General features: G+C 54.4%; 1 protein-coding gene across 1 annotated transcript in view; it reads left to right on the top strand.

The window, feature by feature from the left end:
- Positions 1-27594, top strand: part of sspo (SCO-spondin) — a gene marked incomplete at its 5' end in the record, with an annotated part of 130722 nt that overhangs the window by 74193 nt on the left and 28935 nt on the right. Inside the window, 6 exons of the mRNA XM_084033780.1 lie at positions 22942-22988; positions 23080-23319; positions 26352-26513; positions 26704-26820; positions 26928-27066; positions 27298-27494. Of these exons, the coding sequence (XP_083889906.1) occupies positions 22942-22988; positions 23080-23319; positions 26352-26513; positions 26704-26820; positions 26928-27066; positions 27298-27494 (902 nt within the window). The remainder of the gene's footprint in view (positions 1-22941; positions 22989-23079; positions 23320-26351; positions 26514-26703; positions 26821-26927; positions 27067-27297; positions 27495-27594) is intronic.

Genomic DNA, 27594 nt, shown 5'->3' with positions numbered 1-27594 from the left:
TCCTGTCTCACTGTCTTCCGTCCCGTAAGATACCGGTCCTGTCTCACTGTCTCCCCTCGCACTGTAAGACACCAGTCCTGTCTCACTGCCTCCCCTCGCACTGTAAGATACCAGTCCTGTCTCACTGCCTCCCCTCGCACTGTAAGATACCGGTCCTGTCTCACTGTCTCCCCTCGCACTGTAAGATACTGGTCCTGTCTCACCATCTCCCCTCGCACTGTAAGATACCGGTCCTGTCTCACTGCCTCCCCTCGCACTGTAAGATACCAGTCCTGTCTCACTGCCTCCCCTCGCACTGTAAGATACCGGTCCTGTCTCACTGTCTCCCCTCGCACTGTAAGATACTGGTCCTGTCTCACTGTCTCCCCTCGCACTGTAAGATACCGGTCCTGTCTCACTGCCTCCCCTCGCACTGTAAGATACCAGTCCTGTCTCACTGTCTCCCCTCGCACTGTAAGATACTGGTCCTGTCTCACCATCTCCCCTCGCACTGTAAGATACTGGTCCTGTCTCACCGTCTCCCCTCGCACTGTAAGACACCAGTCCTGTCTCACTGCCTCCCCTCGCACCGTAAGATACCGGTCCTGTCTCACTGCCTCCCCTCACACTGTAAGATACCGGTCCTTTCTCACTGTCTCCCCTCGTACTGTAAGATACCGGTCCTGTCTCACTGTCTCCCCTCGCACTGTAAGATACCGGTCCTGTCTAACTGTCTCCCCTCGCACTGTAAGATACCGGTCCTGTCTCACTGTCTCCCCTCGCACTGTAAGATACCGGTCCTGTCTCACTGTCTCCCCTCGCACTGTAAGATACCGGTCCTGTCTCACTGTCTCCCCTCGCACTGTAAGACACCAGTCCTGTCTCACTGCCTCCCCTCGCACTGTAAGATACCAGTCCTGTCTCACTGTCTCCCCTCACACCGTAAGATACCGGTCCTGTCTCACTGTCTCCCGTCCCGTAAGATACCGGTCCTGTCTCACTGTCTCCCCTCGCACTGTAAGACACCAGTCCTGTCTCACTGCCTCCCCTCGCACTGTAAGATACCAGTCCTGTCTCACTGCCTCCCCTCGCACTGTAAGATACCGGTCCTGTCTCACTGTCTCCCCTCGCACTGTAAGATACTGGTCCTGTCTCACCATCTCCCCTCGCACTGTAAGACACCAGTCCTGTCTCACTGCCTCCCCTCGCACTGTAAGACACCAGTCCTGTCTCACTGCCTCCCCTCGCACTGTAAGATACCAGTCCTGTCTCACTGTCTCCCCTCACACCGTAAGATACCGGTCCTGTCTCACTGTCTCCCCTCGCACTGTAAGACACCAGTCCTGTCTCACTGCCTCCCCTCGCACTGTAAGATACCAGTCCTGTCTCACTGCCTCCCCTCGCACTGTAAGATACCGGTCCTGTCTCACTGTCTCCCCTCGCCCTGTAAGACACCAGTCCTGTCTCACTGCCTCCCCTCGCACTGTAAGATACCAGTCCTGTCTCACTGCCTCCCCTCGCACTGTAAGATACTGGTCCTGTCTCACTGTCTCCCCTAGCACTGTAAGATACTGGTCCTGTCTCACCATCTCCCCTCGCACTGTAAGATACCGGTCCTGTCTCACTGCCTCCCCTCGCACTGTAAGATACCAGTCCTGTCTCACTGTCTCCCCTCGCACTGTAAGATACTGGTCCTGTCTCACCATCTCCCCTCGCACTGTAAGATACTGGTCCTGTCTCACTGCCTCCCCTCGCACCGTAAGATACCGGTCCTGTCTCACTGTCTCCCGTACCGTAAGATACCGGTCCTGTCTCACTGTCTCCCCTCGCACTGTAAGACACCAGTCCTGTCTCACTGCCTCCCCTCGCACTGTAAGATACCGGTCCTGTCTCACTGTCTCCCCTCGCACTGTAAGATACCGGTCCTGTCTAACTGTCTCCCCTCGCACTGTAAGATACCGGTCCTGTCTCACTGCCTCCCCTCGCACTGTAAGATACCAGTCCTGTCTCACTGCCTCCCCTCGCACTGTAAGATACCGGTCCTGTCTCACTGTCTCCCCTCGCCCTGTAAGACACCAGTCCTGTCTCACTGCCTCCCCTCGCACTGTAAGATACCAGTCCTGTCTCACTGCCTCCCCTCGCACTGTAAGATACTGGTCCTGTCTCACTGTCTCCCCTAGCACTGTAAGATACTGGTCCTGTCTCACCATCTCCCCTCGCACTGTAAGATACCGGTCCTGTCTCACTGCCTCCCCTCGCACTGTAAGATACCAGTCCTGTCTCACTGTCTCCCCTCGCACTGTAAGATACTGGTCCTGTCTCACCATCTCCCCTCGCACTGTAAGATACTGGTCCTGTCTCACTGCCTCCCCTCGCACCGTAAGATACCGGTCCTGTCTCACTGTCTCCCGTCCCGTAAGATACCGGTCCTGTCTCACTGTCTCCCCTCGCACTGTAAGACACCAGTCCTGTCTCACTGCCTCCCCTCGCACTGTAAGATACCGGTCCTGTCTCACTGTCTCCCCTCGCACTGTAAGATACTGGTCCTGTCTCACTGTCTCCCCTCGCACTGTAAGATACCGGTCCTGTCTCACTGCCTCCCCTCGCACTGTAAGATACCAGTCCTGTCTCACTGTCTCCCCTCGCACTGTAAGATACTGGTCCTGTCTCACCATCTCCCCTCGCACTGTAAGATACTGGTCCTGTCTCACCGTCTCCCCTCGCACTGTAAGACACCAGTCCTGTCTCACTGCCTCCCCTCGCACCGTAAGATACCGGTCCTGTCTCACTGCCTCCCCTCACACTGTAAGATACCGGCCCTTTCTCACTGTCTCCCCTCGTACTGTAAGATACCGGTCCTGTCTCACTGTCTCCCCTCGCACTGTAAGATACCGGTCCTGTCTAACTGTCTCCCCTCGCACTGTAAGATACCGGTCCTGTCTCACTGTCTCCCCTCGCACTGTAAGATACCGGTCCTGTCTCACTGTCTCCCCTCGCACTGTAAGATACCGGTCCTGTCTCACTGTCTCCCCTCGCACTGTAAGACACCAGTCCTGTCTCACTGCCTCCCCTCGCACTGTAAGATACCAGTCCTGTCTCACTGTCTCCCCTCACACCGTAAGATACCGGTCCTGTCTCACTGTCTCCCGTCCCGTAAGATACCGGTCCTGTCTCACTGTCTCCCCTCGCACTGTAAGACACCAGTCCTGTCTCACTGCCTCCCCTCGCACTGTAAGATACCAGTCCTGTCTCACTGCCTCCCCTCGCACTGTAAGATACCGGTCCTGTCTCACTGTCTCCCCTCGCACTGTAAGATACTGGTCCTGTCTCACCATCTCCCCTCGCACTGTAAGACACCAGTCCTGTCTCACTGCCTCCCCTCGCACTGTAAGACACCAGTCCTGTCTCACTGCCTCCCCTCGCACTGTAAGATACCAGTCCTGTCTCACTGTCTCCCCTCACACCGTAAGATACCGGTCCTGTCTCACTGTCTCCCGTCCCGTAAGATACCGGTCCTGTCTCACTGTCTCCCCTCGCACTGTAAGACACCAGTCCTGTCTCACTGCCTCCCCTCGCACTGTAAGATACCAGTCCTGTCTCACTGCCTCCCCTCGCACTGTAAGATACCGGTCCTGTCTCACTGTCTCCCCTCGCCCTGTAAGACACCAGTCCTGTCTCACTGCCTCCCCTCGCACTGTAAGATACCAGTCCTGTCTCACTGCCTCCCCTCGCACTGTAAGATACTGGTCCTGTCTCACTGTCTCCCCTAGCACTGTAAGATACTGGTCCTGTCTCACCATCTCCCCTCGCACTGTAAGATACCGGTCCTGTCTCACTGCCTCCCCTCGCACTGTAAGATACCAGTCCTGTCTCACTGTCTCCCCTCGCACTGTAAGATACTGGTCCTGTCTCACCATCTCCCCTCGCACTGTAAGATACTGGTCCTGTCTCACTGCCTCCCCTCGCACCGTAAGATACCGGTCCTGTCTCACTGTCTCCCGTCCCGTAAGATACCGGTCCTGTCTCACTGTCTCCCCTCGCACTGTAAGACACCAGTCCTGTCTCACTGCCTCCCCTCGCACTGTAAGATACCAGTCCTGTCTCACTGCCTCCCCTCGCACTGTAAGATACCGGTCCTGTCTCACTGTCTCCCCTCGCACTGTAAGATACTGGTCCTGTCTCACCATCTCCCCTCGCACTGTAAGATACCGGTCCTGTCTCACTGCCTCCCCTCGCACTGTAAGATACCAGTCCTGTCTCACTGTCTCCCCTCGCACTGTAAGATACTGGTCCTGTCTCACTATCTCCCCTCGCACTGTAAGATACTGGTCCTGTCTCACCGTCTCCCCTCGCACTGTAAGACACCAGTCCTGTCTCACTGCCTCCCCTCGCACCGTAAGATACCGGTCCTGTCTCACTGCCTCCCCTCACACTGTAAGATACCGGTCCTTTCTCACTGTCTCCCCTCGTACTGTAAGATACCGGTCCTGTCTCACTGTCTCCCCTCGCACTGTAAGATACCGGTCCTGTCTAACTGTCTCCCCTCGCACTGTAAGATACCGGTCCTGTCTCACTGTCTCCCCTCGCACTGTAAGATACCGGTCCTGTCTCACTGTCTCCCCTCGCACTGTAAGATACCGGTCCTGTCTCACTGTCTCCCCTCGCACTGTAAGACACCAGTCCTGTCTCACTGCCTCCCCTCGCACTGTAAGATACCAGTCCTGTCTCACTGTCTCCCCTCACACCGTAAGATACCGGTCCTGTCTCACTGTCTCCCGTCCCGTAAGATACCGGTCCTGTCTCACTGTCTCCCCTCGCACTGTAAGACACCAGTCCTGTCTCACTGCCTCCCCTCGCACTGTAAGATACCAGTCCTGTCTCACTGCCTCCCCTCGCACTGTAAGATACCGGTCCTGTCTCACTGTCTCCCCTCGCACTGTAAGATACTGGTCCTGTCTCACCATCTCCCCTCGCACTGTAAGACACCAGTCCTGTCTCACTGCCTCCCCTCGCACTGTAAGACACCAGTCCTGTCTCACTGCCTCCCCTCGCATTGTAAGATACCAGTCCTGTCTCACTGTCTCCCCTCACACTGTAAGATACCGGTCCTGTCTCACTGTCTCCCCTCGCACTGTAAGATACCGGTCCTGTCTCACTGTCTCCCCTCGTACTGTAAGATAACGGTCCTGTCTCACTGTCTCCCCTCGCACTGTAAGATACCGGTCCTGTCTCACTGCCTCCCCTCGCACTGTAAGATACCAGTCCTGTCTCACTGTCTCCCCTCGCACTGTAAGATACTGGTCCTGTCTCACCATCTCCCCTCGCACTGTAAGATACTGGTCCTGTCTCACTGCCTCCCCTCGCACCGTAAGATACCGGTCCTGTCTCACTGTCTCCCGTCCCGTAAGATACCGGTCCTGTCTCACTGTCTCCCCTCGCACTGTAAGACACCAGTCCTGTCTCACTGCCTCCCCTCGCACTGTAAGATACCGGTCCTGTCTCACTGTCTCCCCTCGCACTGTAAGATACTGGTCCTGTCTCACTGTCTCCCCTCGCACTGTAAGATACCGGTCCTGTCTCACTGTCTCCCCTCGCACTGTAAGATACTGGTCCTGTCTCACCATCTCCCCTCGCACTGTAAGACACCAGTCCTGTCTCACTGCCTCCCCTCGCACTGTAAGATACCAGTCCTGTCTCACTGTCTCCCCTCACACCGTAAGATACCGGTCCTGTCTCACTGTCTCCCGTCCCGTAAGATACCGGTCCTGTCTCACTGTCTCCCCTCGCACTGTAAGACACCAGTCCTGTCTCACTGCCTCCCCTCGCACTGTAAGATACCAGTCCTGTCTCACTGCCTCCCCTCGCACTGTAAGATACCGGTCCTGTCTCACTGTCTCCCCTCGCACTGTAAGATACTGGTCCTGTCTCACCATCTCCCCTCGCACTGTAAGACACCAGTCCTGTCTCACTGCCTCCCCTCGCACTGTAAGACACCAGTCCTGTCTCACTGCCTCCCCTCGCACTGTAAGATACCAGTCCTGTCTCACTGTCTCCCCTCACACCGTAAGATACCGGTCCTGTCTCACTGTCTCCCGTCCCGTAAGATACCGGTCCTGTCTCACTGTCTCCCCTCGCACTGTAAGACACCAGTCCTGTCTCACTGCCTCCCCTCGCACTGTAAGATACCAGTCCTGTCTCACTGCCTCCCCTCGCACTGTAAGATACCGGTCCTGTCTCACTGTCTCCCCTCGCCCTGTAAGACACCAGTCCTGTCTCACTGCCTCCCCTCGCACTGTAAGATACCAGTCCTGTCTCACTGCCTCCCCTCGCACTGTAAGATACTGGTCCTGTCTCACTGTCTCCCCTAGCACTGTAAGATACTGGTCCTGTCTCACCATCTCCCCTCGCACTGTAAGATACCGGTCCTGTCTCACTGCCTCCCCTCGCACTGTAAGATACCAGTCCTGTCTCACTGTCTCCCCTCGCACTGTAAGATACTGGTCCTGTCTCACCATCTCCCCTCGCACTGTAAGATACTGGTCCTGTCTCACTGCCTCCCCTCGCACCGTAAGATACCGGTCCTGTCTCACTGTCTCCCGTCCCGTAAGATACCGGTCCTGTCTCACTGTCTCCCCTCGCACTGTAAGACACCAGTCCTGTCTCACTGCCTCCCCTCGCACTGTAAGATACCAGTCCTGTCTCACTGCCTCCCCTCGCACTGTAAGATACCGGTCCTGTCTCACTGTCTCCCCTCGCACTGTAAGATACTGGTCCTGTCTCACCATCTCCCCTCGCACTGTAAGATACCGGTCCTGTCTCACTGCCTCCCCTCGCACTGTAAGATACCAGTCCTGTCTCACTGTCTCCCCTCGCACTGTAAGATACTGGTCCTGTCTCACTATCTCCCCTCGCACTGTAAGATACTGGTCCTGTCTCACCGTCTCCCCTCGCACTGTAAGACACCAGTCCTGTCTCACTGCCTCCCCTCGCACCGTAAGATACCGGTCCTGTCTCACTGCCTCCCCTCACACTGTAAGATACCGGTCCTTTCTCACTGTCTCCCCTCGTACTGTAAGATACCGGTCCTGTCTCACTGTCTCCCCTCGCACTGTAAGATACCGGTCCTGTCTAACTGTCTCCCCTCGCACTGTAAGATACCGGTCCTGTCTCACTGTCTCCCCTCGCACTGTAAGATACCGGTCCTGTCTCACTGTCTCCCCTCGCACTGTAAGATACCGGTCCTGTCTCACTGTCTCCCCTCGCACTGTAAGACACCAGTCCTGTCTCACTGCCTCCCCTCGCACTGTAAGATACCAGTCCTGTCTCACTGTCTCCCCTCACACCGTAAGATACCGGTCCTGTCTCACTGTCTCCCGTCCCGTAAGATACCGGTCCTGTCTCACTGTCTCCCCTCGCACTGTAAGACACCAGTCCTGTCTCACTGCCTCCCCTCGCACTGTAAGATACCAGTCCTGTCTCACTGCCTCCCCTCGCACTGTAAGATACCGGTCCTGTCTCACTGTCTCCCCTCGCACTGTAAGATACTGGTCCTGTCTCACCATCTCCCCTCGCACTGTAAGACACCAGTCCTGTCTCACTGCCTCCCCTCGCACTGTAAGACACCAGTCCTGTCTCACTGCCTCCCCTCGCATTGTAAGATACCAGTCCTGTCTCACTGTCTCCCCTCACACTGTAAGATACCGGTCCTGTCTCACTGTCTCCCCTCGCACTGTAAGATACCGGTCCTGTCTCACTGTCTCCCCTCGCACTGTAAGATAACGGTCCTGTCTCACTGTCTCCCCTCGCACTGTAAGATACCGGTCCTGTCTCACTGCCTCCCCTCGCACTGTAAGATACCAGTCCTGTCTCACTGTCTCCCCTCGCACTGTAAGATACTGGTCCTGTCTCACCATCTCCCCTCGCACTGTAAGATACTGGTCCTGTCTCACTGCCTCCCCTCGCACCGTAAGATACCGGTCCTGTCTCACTGTCTCCCGTCCCGTAAGATACCGGTCCTGTCTCACTGTCTCCCCTCGCACTGTAAGACACCAGTCCTGTCTCACTGCCTCCCCTCGCACTGTAAGATACCGGTCCTGTCTCACTGTCTCCCCTCGCACTGTAAGATACTGGTCCTGTCTCACTGTCTCCCCTCGCACTGTAAGATACCGGTCCTGTCTCACTGCCTCCCCTCGCACTGTAAGATACCAGTCCTGTCTCACTGTCTCCCCTCGCACTGTAAGATACTGGTCCTGTCTCACCATCTCCCCTCGCACTGTAAGATACTGGTCCTGTCTCACCGTCTCCCCTCGCACTGTAAGACACCAGTCCTGTCTCACTGCCTCCCCTCGCACCGTAAGATACCGGTCCTGTCTCACTGCCTCCCCTCACACTGTAAGATACCGGTCCTTTCTCACTGTCTCCCCTCGTACTGTAAGATACCGGTCCTGTCTCACTGTCTCCCCTCGCACTGTAAGATACCGGTCCTGTCTAACTGTCTCCCCTCGCACTGTAAGATACCGGTCCTGTCTCACTGTCTCCCCTCGCACTGTAAGATACCGGTCCTGTCTCACTGTCTCCCCTCGCACTGTAAGATACCGGTCCTGTCTCACTGTCTCCCCTCGCACTGTAAGACACCAGTCCTGTCTCACTGCCTCCCCTCGCACTGTAAGATACCAGTCCTGTCTCACTGTCTCCCCTCACACCGTAAGATACCGGTCCTGTCTCACTGTCTCCCGTCCCGTAAGATACCGGTCCTGTCTCACTGTCTCCCCTCGCACTGTAAGACACCAGTCCTGTCTCACTGCCTCCCCTCGCACTGTAAGATACCAGTCCTGTCTCACTGCCTCCCCTCGCACTGTAAGATACCGGTCCTGTCTCACTGTCTCCCCTCGCACTGTAAGATACTGGTCCTGTCTCACCATCTCCCCTCGCACTGTAAGACACCAGTCCTGTCTCACTGCCTCCCCTCGCACTGTAAGACACCAGTCCTGTCTCACTGCCTCCCCTCGCACTGTAAGATACCAGTCCTGTCTCACTGTCTCCCCTCACACCGTAAGATACCGGTCCTGTCTCACTGTCTCCCGTCCCGTAAGATACCGGTCCTGTCTCACTGTCTCCCCTCGCACTGTAAGACACCAGTCCTGTCTCACTGCCTCCCCTCGCACTGTAAGATACCAGTCCTGTCTCACTGCCTCCCCTCGCACTGTAAGATACCGGTCCTGTCTCACTGTCTCCCCTCGCCCTGTAAGACACCAGTCCTGTCTCACTGCCTCCCCTCGCACTGTAAGATACCAGTCCTGTCTCACTGCCTCCCCTCGCACTGTAAGATACTGGTCCTGTCTCACTGTCTCCCCTAGCACTGTAAGATACTGGTCCTGTCTCACCATCTCCCCTCGCACTGTAAGATACCGGTCCTGTCTCACTGCCTCCCCTCGCACTGTAAGATACCAGTCCTGTCTCACTGTCTCCCCTCGCACTGTAAGATACTGGTCCTGTCTCACCATCTCCCCTCGCACTGTAAGATACTGGTCCTGTCTCACTGCCTCCCCTCGCACCGTAAGATACCGGTCCTGTCTCACTGTCTCCCGTCCCGTAAGATACCGGTCCTGTCTCACTGTCTCCCCTCGCACTGTAAGACACCAGTCCTGTCTCACTGCCTCCCCTCGCACTGTAAGATACCAGTCCTGTCTCACTGCCTCCCCTCGCACTGTAAGATACCGGTCCTGTCTCACTGTCTCCCCTCGCACTGTAAGATACTGGTCCTGTCTCACCATCTCCCCTCGCACTGTAAGATACCGGTCCTGTCTCACTGCCTCCCCTCGCACTGTAAGATACCAGTCCTGTCTCACTGTCTCCCCTCGCACTGTAAGATACTGGTCCTGTCTCACTATCTCCCCTCGCACTGTAAGATACTGGTCCTGTCTCACCGTCTCCCCTCGCACTGTAAGACACCAGTCCTGTCTCACTGCCTCCCCTCGCACCGTAAGATACCGGTCCTGTCTCACTGCCTCCCCTCACACTGTAAGATACCGGTCCTTTCTCACTGTCTCCCCTCGTACTGTAAGATACCGGTCCTGTCTCACTGTCTCCCCTCGCACTGTAAGATACCGGTCCTGTCTAACTGTCTCCCCTCGCACTGTAAGATACCGGTCCTGTCTCACTGTCTCCCCTCGCACTGTAAGATACCGGTCCTGTCTCACTGTCTCCCCTCGCACTGTAAGATACCGGTCCTGTCTCACTGTCTCCCCTCGCACTGTAAGACACCAGTCCTGTCTCACTGCCTCCCCTCGCACTGTAAGATACCAGTCCTGTCTCACTGTCTCCCCTCACACCGTAAGATACCGGTCCTGTCTCACTGTCTCCCGTCCCGTAAGATACCGGTCCTGTCTCACTGTCTCCCCTCGCACTGTAAGACACCAGTCCTGTCTCACTGCCTCCCCTCGCACTGTAAGATACCAGTCCTGTCTCACTGCCTCCCCTCGCACTGTAAGATACCGGTCCTGTCTCACTGTCTCCCCTCGCACTGTAAGATACTGGTCCTGTCTCACCATCTCCCCTCGCACTGTAAGACACCAGTCCTGTCTCACTGCCTCCCCTCGCACTGTAAGACACCAGTCCTGTCTCACTGCCTCCCCTCGCATTGTAAGATACCAGTCCTGTCTCACTGTCTCCCCTCACACTGTAAGATACCGGTCCTGTCTCACTGTCTCCCCTCGCACTGTAAGATAACGGTCCTGTCTCACTGTCTCCCCTCGCACTGTAAGATACCGGTCCTGTCTCACTGTCTCCCCTCGCACTGTAAGACACCAATCCTGTCTCACTGCCTCCCCTCGCACTGTAAGATACCAGTCCTGTCTCACTGTCTCCCCTCACACCGTAAGATACCGGTCCTGTCTCATCGTCTCCCGTCCCGTAAGATACCGGTCCTGTCTCACTGTCTCCCCTCGCACTGTAAGACACCAGTCCTGTCTCACTGCCTCCCCTCGCACTGTAAGATACCAGTCCTGTCTCACTGCCTCCCCTCGCACTGTAAGATACCGGTCCTGTCTCACTGTCTCCCCTCGCACTGTAAGATACTGGTCCTGTCTCACCATCTCCCCTCGCACTGTAAGATACCGGTCCTGTCTCACTGCCTCCCCTCGCACTGTAAGATACCAGTCCTGTCTCACTGCCTCCCCTCGCACCGTAAGATACCGGTCCTGTCTCACTGCCTCCCCTCACACTGTAAGATACCGGTCCTTTCTCACTGTCTCCCCTCGTACTGTAAGATACCGGTCCTGTCTCACTGTCTCCCCTCGCACTGTAAGAAACCGGTCCTGCTAACTGTCTCCCCTCGCACTGTAAGATACCGGTCCTGTCTCACTGTCTCCCCTCGCACTGTAAGATACCGGTCCTGTCTCACTGTCTCCCCTCGCACTGTAAGATACCGGTCCTGTCTCACTGTCTCCCCTCGCACTGTAAGACACCAGTCCTGTCTCACTGCCTCCCCTCGCACTGTAAGATACCAGTCCTGTCTCACTGTCTCCCCTCACACCGTAAGATACCGGTCCTGTCTCACTGTCTCCCGTCCCGTAAGATACCGGTCCTGTCTCACTGTCTCCCCTCGCACTGTAAGACACCAGTCCTGTCTCACTGCCTCCCCTCGCACTGTAAGATACCAGTCCTGTCTCACTGCCTCCCCTCGCACTGTAAGATACCGGTCCTGTCTCACTGTCTCCCCTCGCACTGTAAGATACTGGTCCTGTCTCACCATCTCCCCTCGCACTGTAAGACACCAGTCCTGTCTCACTGCCTCCCCTCGCACTGTAAGACACCAGTCCTGTCTCACTGCCTCCCCTCGCACTGTAAGATACCAGTCCTGTCTCACTGTCTCCCCTCACACCGTAAGATACCGGTCCTGTCTCACTGTCTCCCGTCCCGTAAGATACCGGTCCTGTCTCACTGTCTCCCCTCGCACTGTAAGATACTGGTCCTGTCTCACCATCTCCCCTCGCACTGTAAGACACCAGTCCTGTCTCACTGCCTCCCCTCGCACTGTAAGACACCAGTCCTGTCTCACTGCCTCCCCTCGCACCGTAAGATACCGGTCCTGTCTCACTGCCTCCCCTCGCACCGTAAGATACCGGTCCTGTCTCACTGTCTCCCCTCGCACTGTAAGATACTGGTCCTGTCTCACCATCTCCCCTCGCACTGTAAGATACCGGTCCTGTCTCACTGTCTCCCCTCGCACTGTAAGACACCAGTCCTGTCTCACTGTCTCCCCTCGCACTGTAAGATACCAGTCCTGTCTCACTGTCTCCCCTCACACCGTAAGATACCGGTCCTGTCTCACTGTCTCCCGTCCCGTAAGTTACCGGTCCTGTCTCACTGTCTCCCCTCGCACTGTAAGACACCAGTCCTGTCTCACTGCCTCCCCTCGCACTGTAAGATACCAGTCCTGTCTCACTGCCTCCCCTCGCACTGTAAGATACCGGTCCTGTCTCACTGTCTCCCCTCGCACTGTAAGATACTGGTCCTGTCTCACCATCTCCCCTCGCACTGTAAGATACCGGTCCTGTCTCACTGCCTCCACTCGCACTGTAAGATACCAGTCCTGTCTCACTGTCTCCCCTCGCACTGTAAGATACTGGTCCTGTCTCACCATCTCCCCTCGCACTGTAAGATACCGGTCCTGTCTCACCGTCTCCCCTCGCACTGTAAGACACCAGTCCTGTCTCACTGCCTCCCCTCGCACCGTAAGATACCGGTCCTGTCTCACTGCCTCCCCTCACACTGTAAGATACCGGTCCTTTCTCACTGTCTCCCCTCGTACTGTAAGATACCGGTCCTGTCTCACTGTCTCCCCTCGCACTGTAAGATACCGGTCCTGTCTAACTGTCTCCCCTCGCACTGTAAGATACCGGTCCTGTCTCACTGTCTCCCCTCGCACTGTAAGATACCGGTCCTGTCTCACTGTCTCCCCTCGCACTGTAAGACACCGGTCCTGTCTCACTGTCTCCCCTCGCACTGTAAGACACCAGTCCTGTCTCACTGCCTCCCCTCGCACTGTAAGATACCAGTCCTGTCTCACTGTCTCCCCTCACACCGTAAGATACCGGTCCTGTCTCACTGTCTCCCGTCCCGTAAGATACCGGTCCTGTCTCACTGTCTCCCCTCGCACTGTAAGACACCAGTCCTGTCTCACTGCCTCCCCTCGCACTGTAAGATACCAGTCCTGTCTCACTGCCTCCCCTCGCACTGTAAGATACCGGTCCTGTCTCACTGTCTCCCCTCGCACTGTAAGATACTGGTCCTGTCTCACCATCTGCCCTCGCACTGTAAGACACCAGTCCTGTCTCACTGCCTCCCCTCGCACTGTAAGACACCAGTCCTGTCTCACTGCCTCCCCTCGCACTGTAAGATACCAGTCCTGTCTCACTGTCTCCCCTCACACCGTAAGATACCGGTCCTGTCTCACTGTCTCCCCTCGCACTGTAAGACACCAGTCCTGTCTCACTGTCTCCCCTCGCACTGTAAGATACCGGTCCTGTCTCACTGTCTCCCCTCGCACTGTAAGATACCGGTCCTGTCTCACTGTCTCCCCTCGCACTGTAAGATACCGGTCCTGTCTCACTGTCTCCCCTCGCACTGTAAGATAACGGTCCTGTCTCACTGTCTCCCCTCGCACTGTAAGATACCGGTCCTGTCTCACTGTCTCCCCTCGCACTGTAAGACACCAATCCTGTCTCACTGCCTCCCCTCGCACTGTAAGATACCAGTCCTGTCTCACTGTCTCCCCTCACACCGTAAGATACCGGTCCTGTCTCACTGTCTCCCGTCCCGTAAGATACCGGTCCTGTCTCACTGTCTCCCCTCGCACTGTAAGACACCAGTCCTGTCTCACTGCCTCCCCTCGCACTGTAAGATACCAGTCCTGTCTCACTGCCTCCCCTCGCACTGTAAGATACCGGTCCTGTCTCACTGTCTCCCCTCGCACTGTAAGATACTGGTCCTGTCTCACCATCTCCCCTCGCACTGTAAGATACCGGTCCTGTCTCACTGCCTCCCCTCGCACTGTAAGATACCAGTCCTGTCTCACTGTCTCCCCTCGCACTGTAAGATACTGGTCCTGTCTCACCATCTCCCCTCGCACTGTAAGATACCGGTCCTGTCTCACCGTCTCCCCTCGCACTGTAAGACACCAGTCCTGTCTCACTGCCTCCCCTCGCACCGTAAGATACCGGTCCTGTCTCACTGCCTCCCCTCACACTGTAAGATACCGGTCCTTTCTCACTGTCTCCCCTCGTACTGTAAGATACCGGTCCTGTCTCACTGTCTCCCCTCGCACTGTAAGATACCGGTCCTGTCTCACTGTCTCCCCTCGCACTGTAAGACACCGGTCCTGTCTCACTGTCTCCCCTCGCACTGTAAGACACCAGTCCTGTCTCACTGCCTCCCCTCGCACTGTAAGATACCAGTCCTGTCTCACTGTCTCCCCTCACACCGTAAGATACCGGTCCTGTCTCACTGTCTCCCGTCCCGTAAGATACCGGTCCTGTCTCACTGTCTCCCCTCGCACTGTAAGACACCAGTCCTGTCTCACTGCCTCCCCTCGCACTGTAAGATACCAGTCCTGTCTCACTGCCTCCCCTCGCACTGTAAGATACCGGTCCTGTCTCACTGTCTCCCCTCGCACTGTAAGATACTGGTCCTGTCTCACCATCTCCCCTCGCACTGTAAGACACCAGTCCTGTCTCACTGCCTCCCCTCGCACTGTAAGACACCAGTCCTGTCTCACTGCCTCCCCTCGCACTGTAAGATACCAGTCCTGTTTCACTGTCTCCCCTCACATCGTAAGATACCGGTCCTGTCTCACTGTCTCCCCTTGCACTGTAAGACACCAGTCCTGTCTCACTGCCTCCCCTCGCACTGTAAGATACCAGTCCTGTCTCACTGCCTCCCCTCGCACCGTAAGATACCGGTCCTGTCTCACTGCCTCCCCTCGCACCGTAAGATACCGGTCCTGTCTCACTGTCTCCCCTCGCACTGTAAGATACTGGTCCTATCTCACCATCTCCCCTCGCACTGTAAGATACCGGTCCTGTCTCACTGTCTCCCCTCGCACTGTAAGACACCAGTCCTGTCTCACTGCCTCCCCTCGCACCGTAAGACACCAGTCCTGTCTCACTGTCTCCCCTCGCACCGTAAGATACCGGTCCTGTCTCACTGTCTCCCCTCACGCTGTAAGATACCGGTCCTGTCTCACTGTCTCCCCTCGCACCGTAAGATACCGGTCCTGTCTCACTGTCTCCCCTCGCACCGTAAGATACCGGTCCTGTCTCACTGTCTCCCCTTGCACTGTAAGACACCCGTCCTGTCTCACTGCCTCCCCTCGCACCGTAAGATACCGGTCCTGTCTCACTGTCTCCCCTCACGCTGTAAGATACCGGTCCTGTCTCACTGTCTCCCCTCGCACCGTAAGATACCGGTCCTGTCTCACTGTCTCCCCTCGCACCGTAAGATACCGGTCCTGTCTCACTGTCTCCCCTCGCACTGTAAGACACCCGTCCTGTCTCACTGTCTCCCTTCGCGCTGTAAGATACCGGTCCTGTCTCACTGTCTCCCCTCGCACCGTAAGATACCGGTCCTGTCTCACTGTCTCCCCTCGCACTGTAAGATACCGGTCCTGTCTAACTGTCTCCCCTCGCACTGTAAGATACCGGTCCTGTCTCACCGTCTCCCCTCGCACTGTAAGACACCAGTCCTGTCTCACTGCCTCCCCTCGCACCGTAAGATACCGGTCCTGTCTCACTGCCTCCCCTCACACTGTAAGATACCGGTCCTTTCTCACTGTCTCCCCTCGTACTGTAAGATACCGGTCCTGTCTCACTGTCTCCCCTCGCACTGTAAGATACCGGTCCTGTCTAACTGTCTCCCCTCGCACTGTAAGATACCGGTCCTGTCTCACTGTCTCCCCTCGCACTGTAAGATACCGGTCCTGTCTCACTGTCTCCCCTCGCACTGTAAGATACCGGTCCTGTCTCACTGTCTCCCCTCGCACTGTAAGACACCAGTCCTGTCTCACTGCCTCCCCTCGCACTGTAAGATACCAGTCCTGTCTCACTGTCTCCCCTCACACCGTAAGATACCGGTCCTGTCTCACTGTCTCCCGTCCCGTAAGATACCGGTCCTGTCTCACTGTCTCCCCTCGCACTGTAAGACACCAGTCCTGTCTCACTGCCTCCCCTCGCACTGTAAGATACCAGTCCTGTCTCACTGCCTCCCCTCGCACTGTAAGATACCGGTCCTGTCTCACTGTCTCCCCTCGCACTGTAAGATACTGGTCCTGTCTCACCATCTCCCCTCGCACTGTAAGACACCAGTCCTGTCTCACTGCCTCCCCTCGCACTGTAAGACACCAGTCCTGTCTCACTGCCTCCCCTCGCATTGTAAGATACCAGTCCTGTCTCACTGTCTCCCCTCACACTGTAAGATACCGGTCCTGTCTCACTGTCTCCCCTCGCACTGTAAGATACCGGTCCTGTCTCACTGTCTCCCCTCGCACTGTAAGATAACGGTCCTGTCTCACTGTCTCCCCTCGCACTGTAAGATACCGGTCCTGTCTCACTGTCTCCCCTCGCACTGTAAGACACCAATCCTGTCTCACTGCCTCCCCTCGCACTGTAAGATACCAGTCCTGTCTCACTGTCTCCCCTCACACCGTAAGATACCGGTCCTGTCTCATCGTCTCCCGTCCCGTAAGATACAGGTCCTGTCTCACTGTCTCCCCTCGCACTGTAAGACACCAGTCCTGTCTCACTGCCTCCCCTCGCACTGTAAGATACCAGTCCTGTCTCACTGCCTCCCCTCGCACTGTAAGATACCGGTCCTGTCTCACTGTCTCCCCTCGCACTGTAAGATACTGGTCCTGTCTCACCATCTCCCCTCGCACTGTAAGATACCGGTCCTGTCTCACTGCCTCCCCTCGCACTGTAAGATACCAGTCCTGTCTCACTGTCTCCCCTCGCACTGTAAGATACTGGTCCTGTCTCACCATCTCCCCTCGCACTGTAAGATACTGGTCCTGTCTCACCGTCTCCCCTTGCACTGTAAGACACCAGTCCTGTCTCACTGCCTCCCCTCGCACCGTAAGATACCGGTCCTGTCTCACTGCCTCCCCTCACACTGTAAGATACCGGTCCTTTCTCACTGTCTCCCCTCGTACTGTAAGATACCGGTCCTGTCTCACTGTCTCCCCTCGCACTGTAAGAAACCGGTCCTGCTAACTGTCTCCCCTCGCACTGTAAGATACCGGTCCTGTCTCACTGTCTCCCCTCGCACTGTAAGATACCGGTCCTGTCTCACTGTCTCCCCTCGCACTGTAAGATACCGGTCCTGTCTCACTGTCTCCCCTCGCACTGTAAGACACCAGTCCTGTCTCACTGCCTCCCCTCGCACTGTAAGATACCAGTCCTGTCTCACTGTCTCCCCTCACACCGTAAGATACCGGTCCTGTCTCACTGTCTCCCGTCCCGTAAGATACCGGTCCTGTCTCACTGTCTCCCCTCGCACTGTAAGACACCAGTCCTGTCTCACTGCCTCCCCTCGCACTGTAAGATACCAGTCCTGTCTCACTGCCTCCCCTCGCACTGTAAGATACCGGTCCTGTCTCACTGTCTCCCCTCGCACTGTAAGATACTGGTCCTGTCTCACCATCTCCCCTCGCACTGTAAGACACCAGTCCTGTCTCACTGCCTCCCCTCGCACTGTAAGACACCAGTCCTGTCTCACTGCCTCCCCTCGCACTGTAAGATACCAGTCCTGTCTCACTGTCTCCCCTCACACCGTAAGATACCGGTCCTGTCTCACTGTCTCCCGTCCCGTAAGATACCGGTCCTGTCTCACTGTCTCCCCTCGCACTGTAAGATACTGGTCCTGTCTCACCATCTCCCCTCGCACTGTAAGACACCAGTCCTGTCTCACTGCCTCCCCTCGCACTGTAAGACACCAGTCCTGTCTCACTGCCTCCCCTCGCACCGTAAGATACCGGTCCTGTCTCACTGCCTCCCCTCGCACCGTAAGATACCGGTCCTGTCTCACTGTCTCCCCTCGCACTGTAAGATACTGGTCCTGTCTCACCATCTCCCCTCGCACTGTAAGATACCGGTCCTGTCTCACTGTCTCCCCTCGCACTGTAAGACACCAGTCCTGTCTCACTGTCTCCCCTCGCACTGTAAGATACCAGTCCTGTCTCACTGTCTCCCCTCACACCGTAAGATACCGGTCCTGTCTCACTGTCTCCCGTCCCGTAAGATACCGGTCCTGTCTCACTGTCTCCCCTCGCACTGTAAGACACCAGTCCTGTCTCACTGCCTCCCCTCGCACTGTAAGATACCAGTCCTGTCTCACTGCCTCCCCTCGCACTGTAAGATACCGGTCCTGTCTCACTGTCTCCCCTCGCACTGTAAGATACTGGTCCTGTCTCACCATCTCCCCTCGCACTGTAAGATACCGGTCCTGTCTCACTGCCTCCACTCGCACTGTAAGATACCAGTCCTGTCTCACTGTCTCCCCTCGCACTGTAAGATACTGGTCCTGTCTCACCATCTCCCCTCGCACTGTAAGATACCGGTCCTGTCTCACCGTCTCCCCTCGCACTGTAAGACACCAGTCCTGTCTCACTGCCTCCCCTCGCACCGTAAGATACCGGTCCTGTCTCACTGCCTCCCCTCACACTGTAAGATACCGGTCCTTTCTCACTGTCTCCCCTCGTACTGTAAGATACCGGTCCTGTCTCACTGTCTCCCCTCGCACTGTAAGATACCGGTCCTGTCTAACTGTCTCCCCTCGCACTGTAAGATACCGGTCCTGTCTCACTGTCTCCCCTCGCACTGTAAGATACCGGTCCTGTCTCACTGTCTCCCCTCGCACTGTAAGACACCGGTCCTGTCTCACTGTCTCCCCTCGCACTGTAAGACACCAGTCCTGTCTCACTGCCTCCCCTCGCACTGTAAGATACCAGTCCTGTCTCACTGTCTCCCCTCACACCGTAAGATACCGGTCCTGTCTCACTGTCTCCCGTCCCGTAAGATACCGGTCCTGTCTCACTGTCTCCCCTCGCACTGTAAGACACCAGTCCTGTCTCACTGCCTCCCCTCGCACTGTAAGATACCAGTCCTGTCTCACTGCCTCCCCTCGCACTGTAAGATACCGGTCCTGTCTCACTGTCTCCCCTCGCACTGTAAGATACTGGTCCTGTCTCACCATCTGCCCTCGCACTGTAAGACACCAGTCCTGTCTCACTGCCTCCCCTCGCACTGTAAGACACCAGTCCTGTCTCACTGCCTCCCCTCGCACTGTAAGATACCAGTCCTGTCTCACTGTCTCCCCTCACACCGTAAGATACCGGTCCTGTCTCACTGTCTCCCCTCGCACTGTAAGACACCAGTCCTGTCTCACTGTCTCCCCTCGCACTGTAAGATACCGGTCCTGTCTCACTGTCTCCCCTCGCACTGTAAGATACCGGTCCTGTCTCACTGTCTCCCCTCGCACTGTAAGATACCGGTCCTGTCTCACTGTCTCCCCTCGCACTGTAAGATAACGGTCCTGTCTCACTGTCTCCCCTCGCACTGTAAGATACCGGTCCTGTCTCACTGTCTCCCCTCGCACTGTAAGACACCAATCCTGTCTCACTGCCTCCCCTCGCACTGTAAGATACCAGTCCTGTCTCACTGTCTCCCCTCACACCGTAAGATACCGGTCCTGTCTCACTGTCTCCCGTCCCGTAAGATACCGGTCCTGTCTCACTGTCTCCCCTCGCACTGTAAGACACCAGTCCTGTCTCACTGCCTCCCCTCGCACTGTAAGATACCAGTCCTGTCTCACTGCCTCCCCTCGCACTGTAAGATACCGGTCCTGTCTCACTGTCTCCCCTCGCACTGTAAGATACTGGTCCTGTCTCACCATCTCCCCTCGCACTGTAAGATACCGGTCCTGTCTCACTGCCTCCCCTCGCACTGTAAGATACCAGTCCTGTCTCACTGTCTCCCCTCGCACTGTAAGATACTGGTCCTGTCTCACCATCTCCCCTCGCACTGTAAGATACCGGTCCTGTCTCACCGTCTCCCCTCGCACTGTAAGACACCAGTCCTGTCTCACTGCCTCCCCTCGCACCGTAAGATACCGGTCCTGTCTCACTGCCTCCCCTCACACTGTTAGATACCGGTCCTTTCTCACTGTCTCCCCTCGTACTGTAAGATACCGGTCCTGTCTCACTGTCTCCCCTCGCACTGTAAGATACCGGTCCTGTCTCACTGTCTCCCCTCGCACTGTAAGACACCGGTCCTGTCTCACTGTCTCCCCTCGCACTGTAAGACACCAGTCCTGTCTCACTGCCTCCCCTCGCACTGTAAGATACCAGTCCTGTCTCACTGTCTCCCCTCACACCGTAAGATACCGGTCCTGTCTCACTGTCTCCCGTCCCGTAAGATACCGGTCCTGTCTCACTGTCTCCCCTCGCACTGTAAGACACCAGTCCTGTCTCACTGCCTCCCCTCGCACTGTAAGATACCAGTCCTGTCTCACTGCCTCCCCTCGCACTGTAAGATACCGGTCCTGTCTCACTGTCTCCCCTCGCACTGTAAGATACTGGTCCTGTCTCACCATCTCCCCTCGCACTGTAAGACACCAGTCCTGTCTCACTGCCTCCCCTCGCACTGTAAGACACCAGTCCTGTCTCACTGCCTCCCCTCGCACTGTAAGATACCAGTCCTGTTTCACTGTCTCCCCTCACATCGTAAGATACCGGTCCTGTCTCACTGTCTCCCCTTGCACTGTAAGACACCAGTCCTGTCTCACTGCCTCCCCTCGCACTGTAAGATACCAGTCCTGTCTCACTGCCTCCCCTCGCACCGTAAGATACCGGTCCTGTCTCACTGCCTCCCCTCGCACCGTAAGATACCGGTCCTGTCTCACTGTCTCCCCTCGCACTGTAAGATACTGGTCCTATCTCACCATCTCCCCTCGCACTGTAAGATACCGGTCCTGTCTCACTGTCTCCCCTCGCACTGTAAGACACCAGTCCTGTCTCACTGCCTCCCCTCGCACCGTAAGACACCAGTCCTGTCTCACTGTCTCCCCTCGCACCGTAAGATACCGGTCCTGTCTCACTGTCTCCCCTCACGCTGTAAGATACCGGTCCTGTCTCACTGTCTCCCCTCGCACCGTAAGATACCGGTCCTGTCTCACTGTCTCCCCTCGCACCGTAAGATACCGGTCCTGTCTCACTGTCTCCCCTTGCACTGTAAGACACCCGTCCTGTCTCACTGCCTCCCCTCGCACCGTAAGATACCGGTCCTGTCTCACTGTCTCCCCTCACGCTGTAAGATACCGGTCCTGTCTCACTGTCTCCCCTCGCACCGTAAGATACCGGTCCTGTCTCACTGTCTCCCCTCGCACCGTAAGATACCGGTCCTGTCTCACTGTCTCCCCTCGCACTGTAAGACACCCGTCCTGTCTCACTGTCTCCCTTCGCGCTGTAAGATACCGGTCCTGTCTCACTGTCTCCCCTCGCACCGTAAGATACCGGTCCTGTCTCACTGTCTCCCCTCGCACCGTAAGACACCAGTCCTGTCTCACTGTCTCCCCTCGCACTGTAAGATACCGGTCCTGTCTCACCATCTCCCCTCGCACTGTAAGATACCGGTCCTGTCTCACTGTCTCCCCTCGCACTGTAAGATACCGGTCCTGTCTCACTGTCTCCCCTCGCACTGTAAGATACCGGTCCTGTCTCACTGTCTCCCCTCGCACTGTAAGACACCAGTCCTGTCTCACTGCCTCCCCTCGCACTGTAAGATACCAGTCCTGTCTCACTGTCTCCCCTCACACCGTAAGATACCGGTCCTGTCTCACTGTCTCCCGTCCCGTAAGATACCGGTCCTGTCTCACTGTCTTCCCTCGCACTGTAAGACACCAGTCCTGTCTCACTGTCTCCCCTCGCACTGTAAGATACCAGTCCTGTCTCACTGTCTCCCCTCACACCGTAAGATACCGGTCCTGTCTCACTGTCTCCCCTCGCACTGTAAGACACCAGTCCTGTCTCACTGCCTCCCCTCGCACTGTAAGATACCAGTCCTGTCTCACTGCCTCCCCTCGCACCGTAAGATACCGGTCCTGTCTCACTGCCTCCCCTCGCACCGTAAGATACCGGTCCTGTCTCACTGTCTCCCCTCGCACTGTAAGATACTGGTCCTGTCTCACCATCTCCCCTCGCACTGTAAGATACCGGTCCTGTCTCACTGTCTCCCCTCGCACTGTAAGACACCAGTCCTGTCTCACTGTCTCCCCTCGCACTGTAAGACACCCGTCCTGTCTCACTGTCTCCCCTCGCGCTGTAAGATACCGGTCCTGTCTCACTGTCTCCCCTCCTGCTGTAAGATACCGGTCCTGTCTCACTGTCTCCCCTCGCACCGTAAGACACCAGTCCTGTCTCACCATCTCCCCTCGCACTGTAAGATACTGGTCCTGTGTCACCATCTCCCCTCGCACTGTAAGATACCGGTCCTGTCTCACTGTCTCCCCTCGCACTGTAAGACACCAGTCCTGTCTCACTGTCTCCCCTCGCACTGTAAGATACCGGTCCTGTCTCACTCCGTCCGAGCCGTCGTCGTGAACCGGCCGGTCCGGTCGGGATTTCAATAAAGAAAAATACATTTATTTTGTTTATAGTCATTGACTGAATGTGTTAAGAAACTAACAGTGTATATCATAACTATATACAATGTTAAATTTTCATCCGATTATTCGATTAATAGATGGAATAATCGGTTGATTACTCGATTACAAAAAAGAGCACTAGCGTAATGTTTTTCTTATCAGTCTCCGTGTTCCAACAATGTGTTTTTCAACGTTTACAAGACAGAAAGTTTGAGAATCCTTGTCTGGGGATCGATGACTCAGTTTGACATGTTGTGTTCTGTCCTCCAGCCTTTGCCATGACGGTACTTTGCAGTGTGACATGAGAGAGTGTGAAGGTAAGAAAGCAGGGTAAGGACCATAATGTTAAGAGCTCCTGGTTGAACAATGTCATCGTCCTCTTACACTGCTTTTCTTCCCTTCTCCTAGTCATTCTCAGTGAGTGGTCAGAGTGGACTCTGTGTTCTCCCTGTGTACCCTCATCCTCCGTGCAGCACAGCAACTCCCAATTAGGAGCTATCAGCGGCAGCAAAATGGTCTCAATCCAGAGGCGTTTCCGGGCCTGTTTGGACCTGGATTCTGGTCTTCCAGTCCCTAGAGAAGAGGAAATCCAATGTCCTGGAGCACTGGTGGAAGAGAGGCTCTGTCCAGATGCTAACAAATGCAGAGGTAATAATGTTTAATGGGTTCACAGTGGAACTGAGTGAGTCCTTTATCTCAGTCCAGAAATGCAGTGTCAGTTCTTCAGTCTGTCTTTGTCAAGCTCCAGTTGCTCCTTTCACTCCAAAAGTGAGGAAAGAGATTACTGGGAGAGTTCTGCTCCAGCCGAGTTCCCCTCAGCATGCTGTAGCAGTTTGATGCTTTGCTCCCATCCGAAGATTGTATGCAGACAACACAGTGAATCCGAGCGAGACAAGCATGGCCCTGTAGAAAAAATGTACCACAATGGGATCAGAAAGTGTGATTTCTCTTGGGAGCAGAGTGAAAGACTTTGATGCCAAAATATTAGTGGAATACAATGCAAGGCAAATGTATTTGTACAGCACCTTTCAAGCAACATCGGAAATTGAAAGTGATTTGCATAAGCCACAATAAAACACATCAAGACAAGTTGTATAAAGGACAGAAGAAATAAATAGAGCATAAATTAGATGTCATAAAACAGAACAAAGAAAAGAAATACAGTCACACAACAACGAGACAGATTAATCAATTGATCTGAATTGAATTTGATAAATGCGGGTGAAAATCAAAAGTGATAGCTTGTTTCAGGTATTACGTGCTTAAAAACGTAATGTTAGTTTTGATCCTGGAAAAAGTAAGCACCTGTCCCAGAAGAAGAACATTTAGGTCTTGAACATGCAGATCAGAGATCTACTTCAGCCCTTAACCATTAAGTAAAAGAATATTCATATTATTCAACTTCCAGTATGCTAGTGCTAAGTCCTGAGAACTGGCCTGATGTAGTCCCTTCTTAATCTTAGTGAGGGCTTCAGCAGTAGTGTACTGTATGAGCTGTAGCTGCCTGATTGACTTCCTGAGCCTGGGTTATACTCCAAACAAACGCCTACATGGACTGGTCACCATGGATGCATAGTAGTGTTTATACTGAGGATGCGTTCCATGTATGTGCAGTATATCATTACGCTACACTTCCAGTGTAATCTGTTCCAGGTGGCAGCAGAGTTTCTGCAATCTGTGAATCCTGGTGGGTCCACGCAGTCTCAACACACTGGCTGTACGCAGACGTCTGCACAGATGCGTAAAGATAACCCATGTATAGGTGTTTTCTAAATCCTGCTGAGACCCAATGTACTTAAAGATCCCATATTATGAAAAACAGGTTTTCTCTGGTCTCTACGCCTATAAACTGGTCCTCCCTGAGCCTGCCAACTCCCAGAATGAGGAAAACAAGAGACTCCTGCATGGTCTCTGCAGCCCCCCCCCCACTGGTACAACGGCATTCCTACAGGCTGTTCAGATTCAGCTCCCGTCGTTACGTAACGAAGGGAGTCATTTTCATCGGCCGACCTCCTCTGATGATAGGAGATATCCGAGAGGGGGCGTTCATAACCGAGGTGAAGTTCAGTGTGTCCTGCGGTGAGACAGCAGTGAGATAGCAGTGTTTCACAATGTCGTCGCTCAGAGCTAGACACACAGATTGCTCTGTTGTTGGTTGTACAAATCAACATGAGTGCTTATATTCTGTCCCAGCTACAGAAGAACAGAAGAGGTTGCGTTTCATTTTTAATGACAATGTGCCGGCTACGGTCCGTGTTAGCTTGTATGTGTGTGCTAACTACTTCACATCGGACTGCTTCAGTCGGTCGATACAAAGCTGGCTTTGCCTCGACACTGACCCACGTAAAAGGATCTGTCCCAACCATACGGGACCCAGCAACTTCACCTGAGTCACATAGGCGAGCCATAGCGATACATCCACCATAAACATTGGTGCATGCTACCGCTAGTGTAAGCAGCATCGCCTCCGTCTCTCTCCAAGTAGGCGATGACAGACAGAGCTCATTAGCATTTAAAGGTGCAGGCACAGAAACAGCCTGTTCTCAGCACTTTAGACAGCTGAAATTCAGGACCATGGATGGGTTTGGGGCAATGCATATCAAATACAGTGTTGTTGGACCTCTGACAGCTGTGTGGAATTGATGAAAATCAGTATACTGGGGACCTTTAATTCTTGATATTCTAACTGACTTGGTGATATTGTTGTTTAAGTCTGTGTGTCATTCACACATTTATGGTCGGATGTTTGGTTGCCACAATCTGAGCTAGTGGAAGACGGTTGTGGAGTTTGCACCGAAGAGGCCTGGGAATGGAGCCTTGGGGAATTCCATGTCATTTTTGTCCATACAGATGTGGAATAACAGATTGACACCAAGTCGTCTCGATCCTGCAATTACGATTCAAATCAGATTAGGAAAGTAACAGGAAGTTACTCCCAGTTTGCCGGTACAGCTGGATCATTTAAACATATAGCTTGGAGAGCATTTGAAACAAAAACAAAGACCAAGTCTGGAATCTCCAGAAGAAAATCTAAAGTGTGATACCAGATTTGTCTTTGTTCTTCCTGTGAATATGTGCAGTCTGTCAGTTCAGATTAATAGAGCTTGTAATCGGTATCCACGGTGAAAAATGGCCCTGTGCATCCCTGCTGCTCGACTCTCATTATTTCCCAAAGGAGTGAACATGGGGAAGGGAAGAGTTCAACGTCCCTGTCTCTGTGGGGAAACACTGTAAGGTTTATTGGATTGTGTGTGCAAAGAATAAGTCATCCTGTACCCAACTCTACCATCTCTCCATGCTTCTCTGGCCCGTCCCCTTTCAATTTGAATAGGAACGTCTCTCAATTACTACCATGCTCACTTTGCATGTCACACATTTGAAGTTGTGTACTTTATCCTCATTATTCCATCCAGATACCTCAAACTGCTCAGCAAAGATAAACAGAGCTTTCATTACTATGATTAAATAAAACAAACTCTTATCTCGAACATATAAATCAGACACCACCACCTCAAGTATGTTTGAACATAAGTCCATAAAGAGTAAATAAGCTTTTGTTACCGTGGATGATGATTACAACACTTTTAGCTAATACAGCATTCGTCATGATCATTAAAGTCATTATAATTAGGAGGAGAGCAGAGTCGATGGTGATTGTGATAACCCTTCTGCCTTCCCAGATCTGTGTCAGTGGAGCGTCTGGAGCGTCTGGACAGCCTGTGCAGAGCCTTGCAGCGGTGGAGTCAGGCAGCGCTACAGAAGGCCCCTGGCCTCTCCTCCGGGGCCCCGCTGTAAGAGCCAACAGACACAAAGCCAGAGCTGCAACACAGGAGTCTGCCCAGGTACAACTGCTCCAACTCACTCCACTTATATTTTTACATACATGGCAACATAGTCAAAAAATAATGTTGAGGGCTCAGATCCCTTATTTCAAAGATGTATTACGTGAAAATGGAAAAGTCTGTGGCATATGCAGTGAGTTTTGCTTAACTATTTATTGAGTGGGAAAGACTGACTTCCCTTGTCTCGTAGGTGAGCGCTGTGAGGATAGGGGGCGGACCTACCAAGAGAGCTGTGCCAATCAATGTCCTCGCAGCTGCACTGACTTATGGGAGCATGTGCAGTGTCTCCAAGGAGCATGTCACCCGGGTAACTTGGAGCATGAACAGCAGCTTAACAACTGTGTGTTGGATCAGCCAGCAAAATATCTGTTTCTCTATTTTAATATAGATTTTCATTTTACTTTAATTTCTCAGGTTGTCGGTGTCCGAAGAGACAGTTGTTGCAGGATGGCCACTGTGTGCCAGTGGCAGAGTGTCGCTGTGGTATCCCATCAGGCAACGGGACACTAGAGTTCATCCCTAAAGAGGAGCTTTCCATGGACTGTAACACCTGGTGGGATCAGTATTTCTGTCTGTTGTCGTTGTAGATATGAAAAGTCAAATTCATGAGTATGAGCCTGTTGAACAGTCTGTATTTTAGAGAGGTTGTTTTATGTTCAGGGCAGACATTCAGACTTAAAGGCCTTTTGGGTCTGTGCTTCTTGCCTCTCAAATTCGGACATATTAGTTTTCCAGCTTGAGATCAGTTTTTATCTCACCTCTTCAAACACTCCTTCATCTACAGTGTGTGTGAGAATGGCACTCTGGTGTGCACCAAGCTTCAGTGCCCCGTTTATGAGCCCTGGAGCCCATGGAGCTCCTGCTCAGCCTCCTGTGGACATGGCCAGATGACAAGGACACGCCGCTGCCAGGACACAGAGGGCGGTCCTTCTTGTGCTGACACCATGCAGACAGAGAGCTGTGATCTGCCGTCATGTCCAGGTTTGACTTGGAACAAGGACCCACACAAATCGAACCTCATGTTAAATGGGCACTTTAACCCACATTTAAAGTTGTATCACCTGTCAAAGCTGGATCCGTG

This window comes from Eutrigla gurnardus (genome assembly GCF_963514095.1).
Source record: "Eutrigla gurnardus genome assembly, chromosome: 18".
Classification (NCBI taxonomy): domain Eukaryota; kingdom Metazoa; phylum Chordata; class Actinopteri; order Perciformes; family Triglidae; genus Eutrigla; species Eutrigla gurnardus.
The sequence above is the reverse complement of the archived record's forward strand: the minus strand, read 5'-3'. Positions and strand labels throughout refer to the sequence as shown.